The 17,662-nt window shown below is 40.3% G+C and overlaps 1 protein-coding gene across 2 annotated transcripts in view; it reads left to right on the forward strand.

Annotated features, from left to right (window-relative positions):
* The first annotated feature begins 712 nt into the window (after positions 1–712).
* Positions 713–17,662, forward strand: part of TINAG (tubulointerstitial nephritis antigen) — a 63,985-nt gene continuing 47,035 nt past the window's right edge. For both annotated transcript variants that reach the window (XM_010995390.3, XM_064476597.1), the window contains exons 1-4: positions 713–1,178; positions 8,116–8,179; positions 8,827–8,916; positions 14,175–14,289. In XM_010995390.3, the coding sequence (XP_010993692.1) occupies positions 734–1,178; positions 8,116–8,179; positions 8,827–8,916; positions 14,175–14,289 (714 nt within the window). In that variant the 5' untranslated portion in view covers positions 713–733. The remainder of the gene's footprint in view (positions 1,179–8,115; positions 8,180–8,826; positions 8,917–14,174; positions 14,290–17,662) is intronic.

Raw genomic sequence — 17,662 nt, forward strand, 5'->3', positions numbered from 1 at the left:
AGAAAACTTACGTCACTGTCAGGGAATTTCTAGCTGAATTAGGCGCCACTAGGCCTTGAAATAAAAATGTTTCTGGTAGGTAGAAGGGGTACAGATGGGAAGTCAAGCCCACGTGTGACTCAGCATGATTTAGAGCAACTTGTTATTGACATGACAGCTCCTAGCAGGCAACCTCACAAAAGCCCGGATTTTAGTGGCAGTGCAAGTCGGTGAAATGAATAATTGTGTTTTTGACTTTTGAATTTCCTACCTCTTGCCAGGAGTTATTGCAGCCATCATTTGGCGCCATGTGTATTCCAAAAAGGTTTGTGATTTAAGAATCTAGATTATTTTGGACGCAGGCAATATTCAGTGTATCACTTACCCATAAGACTTTACGTACTTATTTGTATGGAGATGGACATTTTTTTTCCATGATGTGAAATATCATGAATTTTTCAGGGCTTTTTCTAGGGGGGAGGTAATTAGGTTTTTTGATTGATTGATTGATTTTAATGGAGGTCCTAGGGATTGAGCCCAGGACCTGGTGCGTGCCAAGTTAAGCATGCACTTTACCACTGAGCTATACCCTTCCCCTGTATAAACTTTTAACTTCAGAGGAGTGGCAATCATCTATTTCTAACACTTACATTATCTTGGGCAAACATTGAAATTCTCGATTAATGTTTAACTGCAAGAAGTACACTTGGTTCAAGTAAAGGATCCGTTTCAAGATTCAGGCTGAGTTGTCTTGATGATTAGAATTCAGGCTCCGAGGAGAAGCTCTGAGGCCAAGGTTATCGAGTACAACGGAAAATTTGGAGCCACATCTGACCTCTGGAGAATGTGGACCAGATATATGATCTTAATCCTCTCTTATCTTATCACAGAAATTTGGATGGAGAGACAGCATTTATCTCAAAGAGACGTGGACCCAGGAGCTGGTCTCACTAGGAATCACACCCTCCTGGAAGGCACTCGATTCAAAAGAGTTGTTTTTGAAGGGCAGTACTGTAGAAACTTTGGTTGTTGTGAAGCCAGGGATGATGACTGTGTCACTCAGTTCTACGAGGCGAAGGCGCTGTGTTACTGTGACACATTCTGTGAAAGGGAAAATTCTGATTGCTGTCCTGATTACAAGTCATTTTGCCGTGAAGAAAAAGAATGGCCTCTTCACATAAAGCCTTGGTATCCAGAAGGTAAGTTTTGGGGATGTGTTCAAGCGTTATCTTAGTTTATAATGAGATCTGTCAACATTTCTCTATTTCTCTTTCCTCCTTGCCTCCCTCCCTCCCTCCCTTCCTTCCTTCCTTCTCCTTCCTTTCCTTCCCTCCCTTCCTTCCTGTCTTAAGGTGGCTTTCGATCACCAGGACAAATTTATTCAGATTGTTGACATGCTTTGGTTTAGATGCATGGTACCAGCATCGCACTGGCTAGCCCGTTCAGAAAAGTTCTGGTGTGACAGCCATGAAGGCTGGTCTAGATTCTGTTTTGAATACTCACTCCGCTTCTACAAAATTTACTGAAAATTCTTCCTTTGTAAGATGGATTGACAAAAGGACTCTCTCGCTTTTTTTTTGAGTAGAATCTCTTAGAGAATTTCATTAAAGTCCCAGGCCCGATCATCTGCAGATTTATGTAACATTTTGCTTATTATTTCCTGGGCCTGAAGGACTTCGTAGCATTAGAACCTGTAAACTAGCAATGCCAGGAAAATGGTACGAAAGCAAAATAAAGTCGGTTCCCCTCCCTGCCTGAGTAATACCAAACAGTTTCTTCATATGTGTTTCTGTTTGGATTCATTTACCCAATCTGGGGTTTTCAACTATTAAAAACAAAAAGGGTGCTCCATATAGGGTAGTTTTAAAAGTCTAAGACTGAGTGAGTAAATATAAGTAATTCATAAGAAGAATGGTGGCATTTACTGCACTGGTCTAATTATAGTAGAATGGCTGTAGATTCTGAGCAAGCAGCATTTCCAAAATTTGCAAAAAACACAAGACAAAACTCTATGCTCCACGTATATGAGGCAGAAATGCAGATTTAGTGAGAACACTGTCACACTGCTGTCAATGGGTGTTGTAGGCTGGAAACCACAGTTAAAGGACAATTTAGGATAAGCTGGGATTTCGCATCCTTATTTCAAAATCCAGATGCTGACTGTGACCTTCATTCTCAATAATGTTATCTTTTTTGTACAACTGAGGAAATGCTCCTTCAAACACACATGCATTATGTTTAAATGTCCACATTAGTGTCATTCATGCGAGGCCTTTGATTTACCAATAAACAGCTCAGCCAACATTTATTTCACCCTAAAAATGGAAAGATAGCCTATTAGAAATGGGAGATGTGGTCATTCATCAAAAAATATTCATTGACTATCTCCACCGTGCCAGGCATCATGCTTTGGCGGGGCAACAAGGGGGAAGAAAAGACAAGATCTTATTGTGATTGAAGAGACGGTCAAGTTTGTGTGTGTGTGTGTGTGTGTGTGTGTGTGTGTGTGTGTGTGTGTTGGGGTGTGTGTGTGTATAAGATATTTAACAAACTCACTGTACAATTGCAAATTATGTTAAATTCTCTGAAAGGAACATTTAGGGTGCTGTGAGGAAGTATGTCAGAATATAATGTTAATGTGTAAAGAGATACATAACGTTAGCCTGGGTGGGGGAGGTCAGAGAGGGAAGATGTTTAAGCTGAGACTTGAGGAGGGAGGGGAACTAAGGGACAGCTGATGGAAAGGCCTTTGAGATCTAAGAGCCAGGCCTGGCGAGGTCCAGGAACTGGATGGAAGCCACCATTTCTAGAAAGTAATTGTTAGCGGAGGGGCATATGAGGTGATATGAGAGGTGAGTGAATAGATAGGTCAGATTTTGTCAGGATTTACAGGTCATATTAAGGATTTAAGATTTTATCCTATTATGAGAACTCATTGAAAGATGTCAAGTAAGCATAGGATCCGCTGCTTGGGTGCTGAGTAGAAATATTCTGTATAAGCTGTGGTGTTTTTGATGGGCTAAAGCATATTTGAACTGATCTTATTTGAATCGTATGACCCATTTAGGAAGGAAGTGGCTACTTCTGCAATGTCCGGTTTTGCTTGAAAGCAAGGATTTTGCTGAGACTTTAATTCAGGGTCATGTTTGAGGTAGAACTTATTTCTAGGTACAGTTTTTATTCCTACAGTTTTTATTCCATATTCTTTCATTATGGAGGGACGCAATTAATCATTTTATTTCGTAGCAAAAAGTTCACATTAGACTGTAATTGCTCTCATAAAGCTAATTTTTTTCTTTTGTTTTGTCTTCCTTATGAAAGTAGCTGGTTGAAAGGAAATAGCACAATATTGAAAAATTATACAAAATCAGCTAAAATAAATAGACGATGCTATATTATTTGTATTAATTTTTTGCATGTATAAAGTGACCTCCCTCTGAGATGTTAAGTTGTTGATTCACTGATTTATTAAATGTTTTTCACTTACCTAGTTACATGGTGTTATCTAGTTTCTTATACTGCAACTCTTTTGAAGCCTAGGACTTGAAACTATATACATTATTTTAAGGTTTAAAAAAATAAATATATTCGTTTTGTATGGACTGGATCTAGGACATATCAGGAAGTATGTTCCTTCTGGGTTTTTTTTCCCCATCTCTGCTGGTTAACTCCCCAAAATTGGAGGATTTCAAATATCAGATACAGAAAACAAATGATCAAGTTTGAAACAGATCCAGAGCGGATTTTCCAGACGGAATCTCTGGTGTAGCAGAGCTTAAGGAAAGAGCCTAAGGAACCATCTGCTGTGAACAGACCTAAGCTAATTTGCTGATGCACAATTCTTATGTCCAAAATGGGTTAAAAAAATGTATGGAAACCACCCACCCATTTGAATCAAATGAATGTTACTTACTCCTTCACAACCTCCTTGACCACATTACCATGAAGACAAATCACAGTCCAAGCTCTCCCATACATACTGATGGTTACAAAAAATATTTATGTATATCGGTAAGGAGACAAACCAATTCCTCCAACCTCTGCAAGCTTCAAGAAACCTCAAGTCCCTGCCCTGTTAGACGTCCCCACATCTGCCTTGCTTGAAGACTTTCTTGGAATTTTCCCACGTGAGAATATTACAGAGGGTGTCAGCGAACGATAAACCCTCCTACCCAGCGGCTGGACCTTTTAGAGATCAATTCCAGGGCAGCAGGTCTAAACGTGAAGGCTTTTGACCTTAAAAGATATACAAAAGCGTGAGATCCGCCTTTAACACCTTTCAGTTAATCTACATAAATTGAATGCTGTGAATTTAACCAATAAGAGTTGATTACTTATATCCATTATGCTGATTAACAAGCCACTAATTTTACCAATGAAAGCCCATTTCTGACACTCATCATACGGGTATTCTAGTGTCCATTAAAAGGTGGCTAATGGAAGCACTTGTAAGCAGCTGCCCTGGAACCCAGCCTTTCAGGATAAATGCTTCTGACCGCCCCTGCGATGTGCATTCCTGATTAGAGCATCCAGCTGCCTTCCCCAAAGTGAAGTTTGGACCAGCATGGATATTATCACACATCAGGATGCAGTATTTTAAAATCAGTTATTTCATGTTATCATCCTTTCTCACATCAATAGACTGACTTCACTTTCCAAATATCTGATTTGCCTCATTTTGTATTAGTGGCTATTAAATTTGCAAAACTCCTTTGATCTCTACAGCCATTAATGTAAAATTTTTTATGTATGTGTGTATGTATGGACATCAAGGGGGGACCAGTTCGATTAACTCACTCTGAGGTGCTGTATACACTTTTCCCTGAGAAAATAAAGCCACCAGGAATTCTCTCATCTCTCCATGATCATAATTTTCAACCTACCTCCATCTTGGTTACTTTTTACATCAAGTAGATTTCTCTCCTTCTTTTGGGGAGGAAGGAGTGGGTAATAGGCTATTTATTTATTTTTTAAGGGAGGTCCTGGGGATTGAACCCAGGACCTTAAGCATGCTAGGCATGCACTCTACCCTCCCACCATGGGATTCCTCCTCTTGAATTCTGAGTTCCATCCTTTCTTGTCTTTTCAAGATCTTCACCCTTACTGTTGCCCCTGCCTCCTTCTCCCTTCCCTTCTTCTTTCTCCTTTTCTCCCCTCTCCCCTGCTTCTTCCCTCCTGAAGCATCATTTCCCCCTTCGTCCTGAGATCAATCAATTTTACAAAACTATCAATTTACAAAAGTGTTTTTGTAGCTCCCAACTTTGAAAAAGCCCTCCCTTGACTCCATGTCCTTAACCAACTTTTTATTTCCTTCTTTATCTCATTTCCTTCTTTCCGTGAATGGCAAACTGTCTGAAAGGAACCCTTTACTTCCTGCGTCTCAAGTCTCTCACCAGCTCATTCCTGCAAGACCTCGTTCCCTACTGCTTTACCAAACTCTATCTCAGCGGGGCTGTTGAAGACTTCCACATTTCCAGACGCACTATTCACATACCTGTTCTTTTTTTTTGACCTCTCAGCAGTACCATACCTAGTGACCACTTCCGCCTGTCCAGAATACTTTCTTCTCTTGCTTTCCAAGACTCCACCCTCTCCTGAATTCCCTACTTCCTCACAGGTCACTCCTCCCCAGTTTCCTGAGTGTCTGTTGGCTACAGTGTTTGAGCTGAGTCCTGGACGGCTTTCTCTTACCTACACATACCCTCTCAAGCACACTCGTATTTAGTCTCAAGGATTTAAAAATACGTGTTGCTGTCTCTCAAAATCATGCTTCGGTCTTGACTTAACTCTGGACATCAGTGACTACCCTACTTGACGTTCTCCATTAGAATGTCCAACCGATTTAGATTTAGAGTTAGTCTAAATCAAACCCAGGCAAAGCAGAAATCGTGATCTCTTGCCTCAAGCCTGTTCCTTATTTCAGTCATAGCTTCACTGCCTCTCTATTGCTCAAGCCAAAATCCTAAAGAGCTATCCTTGATTCCTCTTTTTGCTTGTTCTCCAAAATCAATCCAAGAGCTGGTCCCATTTCCTTGGCCTCCAAATTATGTTCAACTTATTAGTATTGTGCAACTCCTTCATCCCTCTGGGAACCCCACCCCAGCCAGCACAACAGGAGTGATGAGGACAAAGATTACGGAAGGGAAACTTTGGATAAGGTCTTATAGCTCATGGTAAGAAGTTTGGCTTTATTCTAGGATAAAGGCTTATAGGTCATTGTAAGAAGTCTGCATTTGTTCTAAATTTGATGGGGACTACCTTGAGGATTTTAAGCAGGGATGCAACATAGATTTGAAAAGATCTTCCTAAATATCATGCAGGGAATGGGGTGGGGCACACTGGAGCTGGGAAGGAGCGTCTCAAGGGAGTGGACTGTGTTTCTGGGGTGTGTAGAGGCTTACACTCCAGCCTATGAGCACCCTGGCCAGACTCAGGTGAACGGATTATAGTTTTTGTTCAAGATGCCAACTCTCAAGTGCGATTACTGCAACCATTGTTTCTCAGAGTCAATTGTGACTTGATTTTAAGGAAGGAAGATCAAGAAATGGAAGGTTTGCTAACACTAGATGTGGTACTACTGACTTGCGGTAGGCCTGGTGACAGCATTCTCTTGACTTCAAAATTAGGAGCTGGGGTACAGGTCAGAGAAGGGACAGCCTTTTTTCATGAGGACTTTTGTGATTTTTGCTCCCTTTATCTATACGACTGGTAGGTTGGACAAGCATGATTCGGCCGCCACTCCCCACCCCCCCAAATTTCTCCCTTTAAAACGAGCCAGGGAAGTACTTCCCTTGACTTTGAATAAAACTTGAATTGTTGCTTGAACTTTCTGTTGCTCCTTTCAGGGTCTTTGTAAGCTATAAACATAGCAATTTATTTACTGAAAGTGTTTGATTCTGGGTAGTAGTGAAAACTCTGACCTGGATTTAAAGTTAAGTCCTCCCCCTCCCCTGAGTTTGCTCCATCAAAGATGCCTGTGGTCCAGGAGAGAGGATGCCTGTGGTCCAGGGGAGAGGATGCCTGTGGTCCAGGAGAGAGGTGGTCACCTTCTCTCTTCCCATGACGGCAGAATGTCAAAAATCCACGGAAGAGAGGCAAATAGATGCAAATACATGGAGGTTTTAGATTCATTAAGCAAAATATTGAACTGCGAGAACACAGTGCCTACCAAAGAGGGCAGTTATAAAATGTTCCCTGTGGCACAATTTTTGGAAAAATCAGAGGGTGGCTGGTTTGTAAGTGGCTTTTGTGACATTGTGGCCGGTAGTTAAACCAGGTCCCTTGGAATGCTTTCTAAACTTGTAGATTTCCCCCCAGGATTGCATGAGTAAAAACTTAGAATTCACTTTAATTAGGGGCCACTGATGTGATCTGTCAACTACACGTTTCTGTCAAAAATGTTTTCACACATCAAAGTAGTGAACTTTGCTGCTTTTGTTAATTCAGCATGGACTTTAAATTTGTCTAAATTATATCTTCAAAAGGGATTTAGTTTGTGAAAATAGGGTACTATTTTCACAATATCTTACTGCTTGGTTTCCATATAATGATAACTCACACTTGTTCTCTTTTGAGTAATTTATATAATCTGGTAAAATAGTCAACAATGTGTTTCAGTGGATAGTTGAGAAACATTTGGATCTGGAACACAAAATGGCTACAATCTTATAAATTCTGAAGAGAAAAACAGGGTTGATCTTTTTAAGGTGAATTCCATGAAAAAGGCTTCATACGTTGGTCCAAAACTTTGAGTGCCTCACTCTAATCATATGCAATTAATTGTATTCACGTATGAAACTTGATTCGATTTGTTAAAATGAGAAATGCCATAAATTCCATCACTGTTTTACTGCATACCTATTTAAATACATGAATTATTTTTCAAGTGCATTAGTGATTAACACCTTGGTAGTCTAGTTTTTATGCTTTAGAAATCCTTTTAGTTGGAACATAACACAAGCCCAGAAAAATTCAACGTATAAACCTCGACACAAACCCCACGTGGATTTCCATCAGATTGGCACCAGGTATTTTTTCAGAGTTGAAAAACTAAATGCGATTTTAGATAACTTGTTATGTGAATGCATTTTATCATTTCGTTTAGAATTTTCACTTGTTTCCATGTTACGTTGACAGGTTGCCACAGAGATGGGCAACATTATGAAGAAGGATCAGTAATTAAAGAAAACTGCAATTCCTGGTAATGAACTTAAGTGGCACAGAGCTGAATTCTGCTGTCTGTGTATGTTTTCCTCAAATAAAAGGAATATTTGTGAAACAAAGCATATATTTAAATACAGAGAGAGAGAATCATGTCATATATCACATAACTATAGTTTGTTTTTACAAGCGTGTTTTAATTTTAATGAATGTTTAGAATCTAATCATGAATATTTCCTTTAATGCTTGACTTTGCTGTTTGTGACAGTGGGCCTTGATCATACAGCAGGCCTGCAGTAAACACACCTCTTAAATACCCTACAGGCAAACCGTGTTTCCCTGAACACAGTAACTATACGTAAAATCAGGCTGCCTTAAAAGGATTATCCTGCAGAAAGTTTCCAATTACAAATGCATTGAAACGGCCATCTCCATTGTCTCCTATTTTCAAACTGCAATGAATGCGTGAGCATTTCATTTATTAACTGATTGCATTAGAAAATAGTGGCTGGTAGCTAATGCCTGTATTAGGATTTATTTTTGCTGAGAATTAAATAGTCACATGATGAACATTAATCCAAACTATGTTTTATGCCTTAGCAACATGCAAGTCTGGTTATTACTTTTGTCAACGTACCCCCTAAAGGCCAGGCCACTTTCGTAATTTTTTTTTTTTTATCTTTGCAGCACATGCTCAGGACGGCAGTGGAAGTGTTCCCAGCGTGTATGCCTTGTTCAACCAGGACTAATTGAACATATCAATAAAGGAGACTATGGGTGAGAGAAATCTTGCTTTGCAGGCTTTTTGACACTGCTCGTTACTCCCCAGATTTCAAACAGCATATTTCCTATCTTCTAAAATTGGTCATTTGTTTAGCAAAAAAAAAGTGGGAGAGAAATGGGAGAGGAGGTAGAAAGGCATGTGAAATGGGAATGCACAGAGGTGAATGTGAAATAGTTAAAAAGCAAAATGCACCAAGAGCACAGTCTTAAATCGTCTAGAAAGGAGCAGTGTCATGGTGTGAGTGAGGTGAGTAAGGGAGCTTTAGTTCAGATAAGGATTCAGGCAAAATCCAAAAACAGACTTGATTTATTCACGTTAACCATCTTTCCTTCCGCTGCTGCCCTGAACCAACCAATCACATGCTCAGCTCTTCTGGGTAGAATCGGTCCTTACGGGGGCTATATTTTATCTGGATGGCTCCCCCAGTCGACCAGTCCATCTAGCCAACTTCACCACCATGACTGACATCTAGCCAATTTCACTCACAGTTGAGTCAAAAGACAGGCTGAGCCAATTGATTTTGCTAATAAACTAAAAATAGGGCTGACTGACATGGAAACACATGACGTAACTGTTTGATGCTCTCCAACAGATTGATAAACTAGGTGGCTTTCCCACCTCCATGGAGGGAATCGGGTTGTAGGTGCTAACCTGGGCTTTCTTTACTAAACTGAGAGGAAGAGGGGTTGGCTGGCTGGTTTCTGCCTCAGGATTTCTCCACTGCCATGGATCAAATCTCCATCCACCCTTTGTAACATTTTCCACATTCTGGAAAAGGTTTTGCATGAGAAGATCAGTTGTGAAGCAACTCTAATAGTGAAGTCATACTGAAATGCATTTTTTAAAAAGTAGAAATAGTATTTCTTTCCACACCTAAGATGTATGTTTTCCAGCACAATGGGGACACTGATTTTCAATGAAATATAGAAATCCCCTTTGTTGACATTAATATTCTCAGGCTGTTCTTGATTCCTGTGTGTGTGTGTGTGTGTGTGTGTGTGTGTGTGTGTGTCTGTGCGTGTGCACCCGGGTGTTTCCCCAATATTTTAGGTGATAACATAATGACATTTTAAAGTATTCCTAGGGAAAGCCAATTATATTTTTCTATGACTAAGCGATATTTAAATCATTAAAAGAACCCAAGAGTGTGTGTCAGAGGGAGAGATGATCTGAATTAGGTTCCTAAAAGGATTCAGATGCTTGACTTAACAAGCACACACTTCTAAGAAGACAAGAGAAGCAGTCAACCCTTCCATTGTCCCAGAACCCAGGAGAAATCACAGTTTACAGTGATGTAGGAAAAAAGTGCACATAAGAATCTGGGAGCTGTTGAGAATGTTGCCTTCCTTGGAAGGAAGAATTTTCATTTCATCGTTTGTTTATTGTAAGAGTACACGAGGGCTGTTTAAGAGGCATGAGCTTGCCTTTCAGTCACAAACATGGAAGACTTAAAAAAAAAAAAAGTAAAGTATAATTGCAGCAAAAGGAAATATCCACAGATCAAAGGTAAAAGAGTTCAGTAAAAGAGAAACTGTGGGGAAAAATAGAGTAAAACTAAAATTATTTACCAAGGATAAAAAGGAAGGGGGTGTAGAAAGTCCTTGAACTTAAAAGAACGTTCTAATTCTCAATTTACTGTTTCTGATGCTCAAAATGTTTTTATGTGTGAGAACAGAGTCGCATTTTATCATTCCATATCTGTTGTAGGTGTTTTTTAAGAATAGCCAACATGCAGATATATACAATCTTTGCTTTAAAACATTTATTTCTGGCATCTTGGTAATGTTTTAGATCCAAGTCTTTATTCCTTGTATGTCACCCACTTCAATGCTTATTTATTCCCTGTATTATGTTATGACACAATCCATTCATATTTTTTCAATCAATTAATATTAAGGAAACATGTGTTTCCCTTGTGGCATGGCTGAGGATATGAATAAAATATTTCTGTCTTAAAGAAATTTACAATCTAGCTGTAGAGTCCACAGGTCAGAACTTTGTAAAAGGATTTCTAGTGACAGAGTAGTCGTAAGTGCCAACTCAGTAGCACAGGTCGTCACCAGCAAGTTAGTAGGCCCAAGGGAGAGAGTTACCTGATTCAGTCACCTGTCGCTGCGCAACGAACCACGTCGGAATTTAGCAGCTTGAAACCTCAGGCTTTTTATTTGTTCACATCAGCAATTAGCGATGGGCTTAGTGAAGGCTCTTTTCCTGGTCTCTCCTGGGGTTACTCAGGTGTCGCCAGACATCTGGAGACTCAGCTGGGGCTGGATGGCCTCACTCCCATGCCTGGTGGTTGGTGCGGTAGTTGCGGGGGTGGGGCCCACGTGTCTCCAACAGGCCAGTCTTGGCTTCTTCACACGATGACAGCATCTGAACCTGAGGTGAGTGGAGGCTGCCCGGGGCCTCGCCGGAGTCCTGAGCTTGAAATTCACATGGCCTCAATTTGATTGCTCTCTGTTGGGCCGAGCAAGCCACCAGGCCAGCTCACATTCAACAGGTGGGGAAACAAATGTTAGCTACTCTATATAAAAATAGATTAAAAAAACCAATTTCTTCTGTATAGCATGGGGAACTATATTCAATATCTTGTAATAACCTTTAATGAAAAAGAACATGAAAACGAATATATGTATGTCTATGCATGACTGGGACACTGTGCCGTACACCAGAAATTGACACATTGTAACTGACTGTACTTCAATAAAAAAACCCAAAAAACAGTTGGGGAAATGGACGCCATCTCTTGATGGAAGGAGCCACAGATAACGTGTGCCCATTTTTAACCTGTCATATCTCTAAACTTGATTGTTCTTATGAACTCAAAGTCTAGTCTATTGAATAAAGTGGCCTTGATTTCTTACTGACTTCTCAAAATCAGAATGCTCCAAACCAAAAGGATTAACCTCTTCGACCTGTTCTAGGCTGCTGGCACCCCCTCCACCTTGTCAACACCAAACCAGAGAATCGGAAGTCAGTTCGATGCTTCTTTCCTCTTCACCGTCTGTCCCTAGGCTCTTAGAACTCCCACAAAGTTTATTTCGGAAATGTATCTCCTATATCCCTCTGCTATGTTCTAGCGCATTTCTCTGTCAAGGCGACTTGGAGATGACCCAAGTTTTCTGTTCTCAGTCTGACCAAACTCTAGCCAATCCTTTATACTTTCATAGTCCTCCATCTAGAACAAAGCTTTGATTCTGCCACTTATGCTCTTAAAAGTCTCCGGTACACTCCACTGCTTATAGGACTACACTTCTCAGCATAAATAACCATCTGGCCCAAACGCTTACTGCCTCATCTTTTACACTCTTCCCAGCCCCTGTCCCCCTGGTCTGTCTCATGGTGGGGTTTAAGCGTTCTCCTCATCTGCTGTTCCCTAAAGGTGCTACCTGATTTCAAACCTGCTTTGCTCCAGGGTCGCCTTGATTTAGAACAAATGCTCCCTTTTCTCACATCTGGCCACGAATCTCATTCTCATCCTTCCAGGCTGAGTGCTGAAGTCGCCTCCATAAAAAAATTTGTTCTAACTCCTTCAGGTAGAGTTATGTTTGACTTCTCTACTCTGACCATAGTGTCACCTTCCTCTAATACATAACACATACTGAAGTCATTCTTACCTCTGTAGTCTTTTTATGGTATGAGCTCTCTGAAGGTAGAGAAATTTATTTATTTCTATGTTCCCAGTGTTTAGTGGAGAATGTGTCCAGTAAATGCTCAATTGGGTTAAAAGGAGAGTGATGAGTCTACACCAAAGAGGATGGTGTAAGGTGGTGGTGCTTTTGACACTTTTTTGAGCATAAGTCATAATAAAAATATACACTTAACTTATATGACCTAGTACGTACACACACACACACACACACACGTGTGCACCTGTACATATACCTAGATGTACATAAACAGTACTTACCCTAACTATGTATAACAAACGCAAATATTTCCTATTGTTTCTCCTATATTTTATTTTATCTTTTAAAATACTGATCCCTGTTCACTAAATTGAGTGGTTAATTAAATGACCCACAGATGTCTCTGAATGTTTGAAAACTACTAACGTAAGGCTCCAAAAACATACCTTACTGATGTCACGATTTTGCCTACGGCTGGTCCTGTTAGCCTCTTAACTGATGCTGCCATTTCTAATATGTTCCGAAGTTTCCTTATTGAAATTCCCTGGATGATGGAGACTGCATTTTAAAATTGTGGCTCAAAGTTACTTAAGGTTTCGTAAACTAACAGGTCTTATAAAAGAAGAGCATTAACTTGCCAGATATGTTTTTGAAAATTGAGCTGTATCTTTGATCATTCACAGGAGCCTATCTCATTATAAACAATTTAGGTGATAAACACAACAAGATGAAGTTTAGATTGGACTAAGTTACTGAAAATATATTGCCCTCAAGCTGTCGGTAATTCAAACAAGCTACGATTAAATTACTTCCATCTTTCTCATTTTTCATCTCTTATTATCTCTTAAGGAATCTTTGTTGTTTTCAAATTTCAATGTTAGATTTTGAAAACAAAGCTTCCTTTTCTATGTAAGGGGCATAAAATATGTCTCTAGAAAAATGGGCACTATTTTTATTGTGGTCTAATTTCACATCAGTTGCATTTATTTATATTATTAATAATGGCTAAGATTACTGGGCACTTAACACAAATTAGCTCATTTAATATGTAATAGAATATTTCAATATTCAAATAAAATATTTCAATAAAATTTTAGTAAAATGAATTAGCATTGATGTGACCTTTTTAAGTATAACTCTTTTATCCTCAAGTTTTCATGGATAATTCTTTTTTTTTTTTTTTTTTAACATGGTCAACTTCCTTTTAAATAAAGCAGATTACCCTGTTTAACCTGTAAGGACACTTCTGCACATTCAAACTTCTTTCTGAAGTGCACTTCATGGCATTTAAAAGAAGCTACATATATTGGCCTTCTTATCACTAAATTCCCCTGACAGTATGTGTAGATTCCATATTCTTAACCTTAGCCTAAATTGATATGGCCTTGGATTCCTCAGGGTCGTTAAAATAATTGACATAGACCTGATGTGGGCAGAGGGACATGCTTCCTTACTCGAGTAATCAAAAGTGCATCATTAATAGAAAGACTGTCTTGCTGGCAGGAGCAGTTCTAATTGTGTGAAATTTGCTTCTGCATAATTTCAGAACTGTAAAGCAACCTGCATCGATACAGTGGTCCTCTATAACGTGTACGTACTTCTGTCTTTCATTTGTAAGGCAGATGGACAGCCCAGAACTACAGCCAGTTCTGGGGAATGACCTTAGAAGAGGGTTTCAGACACCGCCTTGGCACTCTGCCTCCGAGCCCCGTGCTTCTGAGTATGCACGAAGTGACAGTAAGTATTCTCTCCGTCCGACTCACGTACCTGTGTGTTTGTCTAAGTGTGTCCATATGCGCATTTAAGGGCATTTCAAATCACTGAAATAGTGAGTTTTGAGCTTTCGGAGTTATAACTTTAGCATACAAATAATAATAATAATAAAACCACTTCCCAAAATGATTGTCACATCCCTCAAAAGCTTCATGTGAACTTTGAAAGTTAGCTGTAGTCTCCAATCTTTAAGATCAATTGTGTGTTCATTTATACTGCTAATAATTTCATAGAAATTCATGTTCCTGATTGTCGGCTACTTGGTGACCCAATGCTTAAGGAAGTCATTAGTTGTCTTTTTTTTTTTTTTTTAAGTAAACTTAGTTATTTTGTGAATTCATCAAAACAGATTTGATGGCTCTTGGGCTAGCCATTCTGAAATGAAGGTAAAATAAATGCCAGTGACTGCAGATATGTACGCTATGATGACTAGTAAAAGTTTAATCCTCAAAAATCCTCAGATTTTCCATTTAAAGAACGCCTTCGAATTTTGCCTGATGACCTGACAAATTCCTGTGTGAAACTGCCACGTTTCCTAACACTCACGTGCTTTCTATTCTTGTGTTGCTTTTCCCTTTCATTTCAAGGTGTTATCATCTGAGACTAGGTATCTCGCATCAAGAGGCTTCTATCTCTCCAGCTATCACAGACTTTTAACTTAGAGCTACCACTCCACGTGTGGTGTCTCTCCGTTGAGATGCTGATTGTATTTAAGAGCTGTTCAAATTGCCCAGAGCAGAGCAGGGCTTCCCAGGCTGCTGGAGAGCTGCCTCTTCCCTCTGCAGGTGTCTGGTCCTGCTGCCCCAGAAGCACTCAGCATCCCAGAGGAAGCAGGACCACTGTTTGCTGTTGGATGAGTGGTAAATCCCCAGGCTTCTTATGAAATGTTTAGTGTGCTTTATGTTAGAGAGATGTCATCCCCTGAGTTATCACTCCAATTATATAACTTGTTACAACAAGTATCAGGGAAGTTAACAATAGTTGCCGTTTCTTGATCAGTTGTGTGCTAAGCATTTTAGTACAACATCTCACCTAATTCCCACGGCAGTTTGACGTAGTAGTGTGGATTCTGTCCAGCAGAAGTCCCACCACGATGGAATGAATTACTCGAGACTCTGTGGAAAGTCAAGAGAGCAAGAAGGAGTCGGAGACCAACTCCCCAAGCCTCTCAAACACTCCCATATTTACTGTGCACAATCAAAGAAAAGATCACAAACAATTGTGTCATGGAATGCAGGAGCTTAAGGAATAGATAGAGACCGTAAATTCCACAATGGGTACAAAGGCTTAATTTATCCTCAGGGCAGTCCTGGAGGAGGGGAACAAGGTACATTCTTCAGACAGAAGAAGCTGATTACAAAACAGACCACCGGACCACCAGTTTCTTGTCTTGGGGGTTAAAGACTATCTAAACAGCAGAAAGCATGCCCAGTGTATGGGTCGTCGCTTTGCAACGAGCAGAGTAAATCCTGAACTGTGGAACTATGCTTATGATAAACGAGCTGTGTCCTGCATTTATAGCAAGGGACACACAGTGGCTTTACCACTGCGGAAGCAGCCCTAAGCTAAAACCTTAAGTATGCAAGCAAGGCGTTGTCTCTGCTTTTTAGGGCAAGGAGACAGGAGTGCAGATGCATAGGCACCTGCTAGGAAAGTGGCTAGGAAACTTACTAACTAAGCGCATTTGTTCTTCTTAAAGGTCATAGAGTCTGTTACAATTTATTAACCCAATCTTGGGCTCCCACATAGTAGGTACTGTAATTATCCACATTTTAAAGACAAGGACATTGAGACAGAGAGAGGTCAGGTCACACGAAGACTGAGAGGATTGAAAAACCACTACCCAATTATCTAAACTGCAGAGCCAGGATTTTTTTGATCTGCCCCACAAATAGTCCTTATGATGCAGGAAAACGGATGTGCAGCACGAGGAGGGCCGTGTCCCAGGTCTCGGTTGAGCCCCCAGGATATGCCCCGCCAGGTGTGGGTCCTTGGCTTCGCACAGGAAAGAATTCAAGTGCGAGCCACCGTTGAGTAACGGGAGATTTATTTAGAGAGACACATACTGCAAAGAGTGTAAGGCAAGAGAAAGGCAAGGAAAGAGGTGTGGGGGTTGGGTGCTCAGGTTAAAGTAAAAGTAGGTACCCACTCCATGCACAGAGTGTGGGCCATCTCCAAAGGGGGGAGAGAGGGCAAAGGGCCACTAGGCATGGTGTTGTCACTTTTTATGGGCTCAGTAGCTTCACACGCCTACAGGTTGGGTCAATCCAACTGCCCTGGGGGAGAGGGGCTGGGATTCCCAGGAACTGGGCCACCGCCCATTCTTTGGCCTTTTGCGGTTGGCCTTGGGGCTGTCATGGCACGTGCAGGCATGTTATTTGATCACGCTGTTACAATGAGCATATAATGAAGCTCAAGGTGTACTAGAGGTCAAACCTTTTAATCCTCAAGGCCAACCAGGAGGTGAATCTTCCACCTTTTTGGCGTTAAGTTGCTGTCCTTCCTTGAGTGGCTGTGCCCTGCCCCCCGTCCCTCCTGTCTCACTTAAAGTTCCAGTAGAATCACTTAGCTTTGGCCAATGCGGGTTCAGAACAGCAAAGAGCTGTTTAATCTTGGAACCAGACCCAACTTTATGAAATGATCAGCTTAGATCTATTTTTGGATCATTCCTGCAATTAGTAAGATCTACAATCTTTAGAGGGGTCATCCTGACTCACAGGTTTTACTGACCTAACTATGCGATCAACTGGAAAAGAATTATTTATTTTTTTTCTGGCTGCTTTCTTTTTCATTTTTGTCCTTATCTGGGGAAAAAAGAGGCAGAATTGTTTAAGGAAATAATAAATTCACCCCCTTTATGCAGATCGCTCTTCCATTTGCTTTTGTTGAGGGTCTCACAGCCACATATTCATTTGAGTGTCTATGTACATTTTCTCCAACCTTCTTTCTAATTTGCTTTATTTTTCGCAATTTAGGATATTTTATATTTACCGAAAATGAGGTACATTTCTTCCCCAGGTTGCCACTCACCATCGCATAGAAAAAGGAAATGTAATTCTAAATTATTTATTGGCTCCTGGGGTTTGTTAGCATAAAAGTCACTATGGTGATATTTAAACGAAAAGAAATCTTAATGATTAGTTTGGGAGCATTTACTTTACCTAGTGCTATGAATTAATGAAATAAAGTGCCAAGCAATTCCAGAAAAGCAGTAAGGAGAATGTGGCTGACCTGTAAGCATCCTATTACCCACTTAGGATATAAGGCAGGGAAATTGCTTCCCATTTCTAAGGCACAGTAGATTGAGGACTGAAGTCCTATCAAAAAGTTTCTGAGT

The sequence above is a fragment of the Camelus dromedarius genome, chromosome 19 (genome assembly GCF_036321535.1).
Source record: "Camelus dromedarius isolate mCamDro1 chromosome 19, mCamDro1.pat, whole genome shotgun sequence".
In the NCBI taxonomy this organism is placed as follows: Eukaryota; Metazoa; Chordata; class Mammalia; order Artiodactyla; family Camelidae; genus Camelus; species Camelus dromedarius.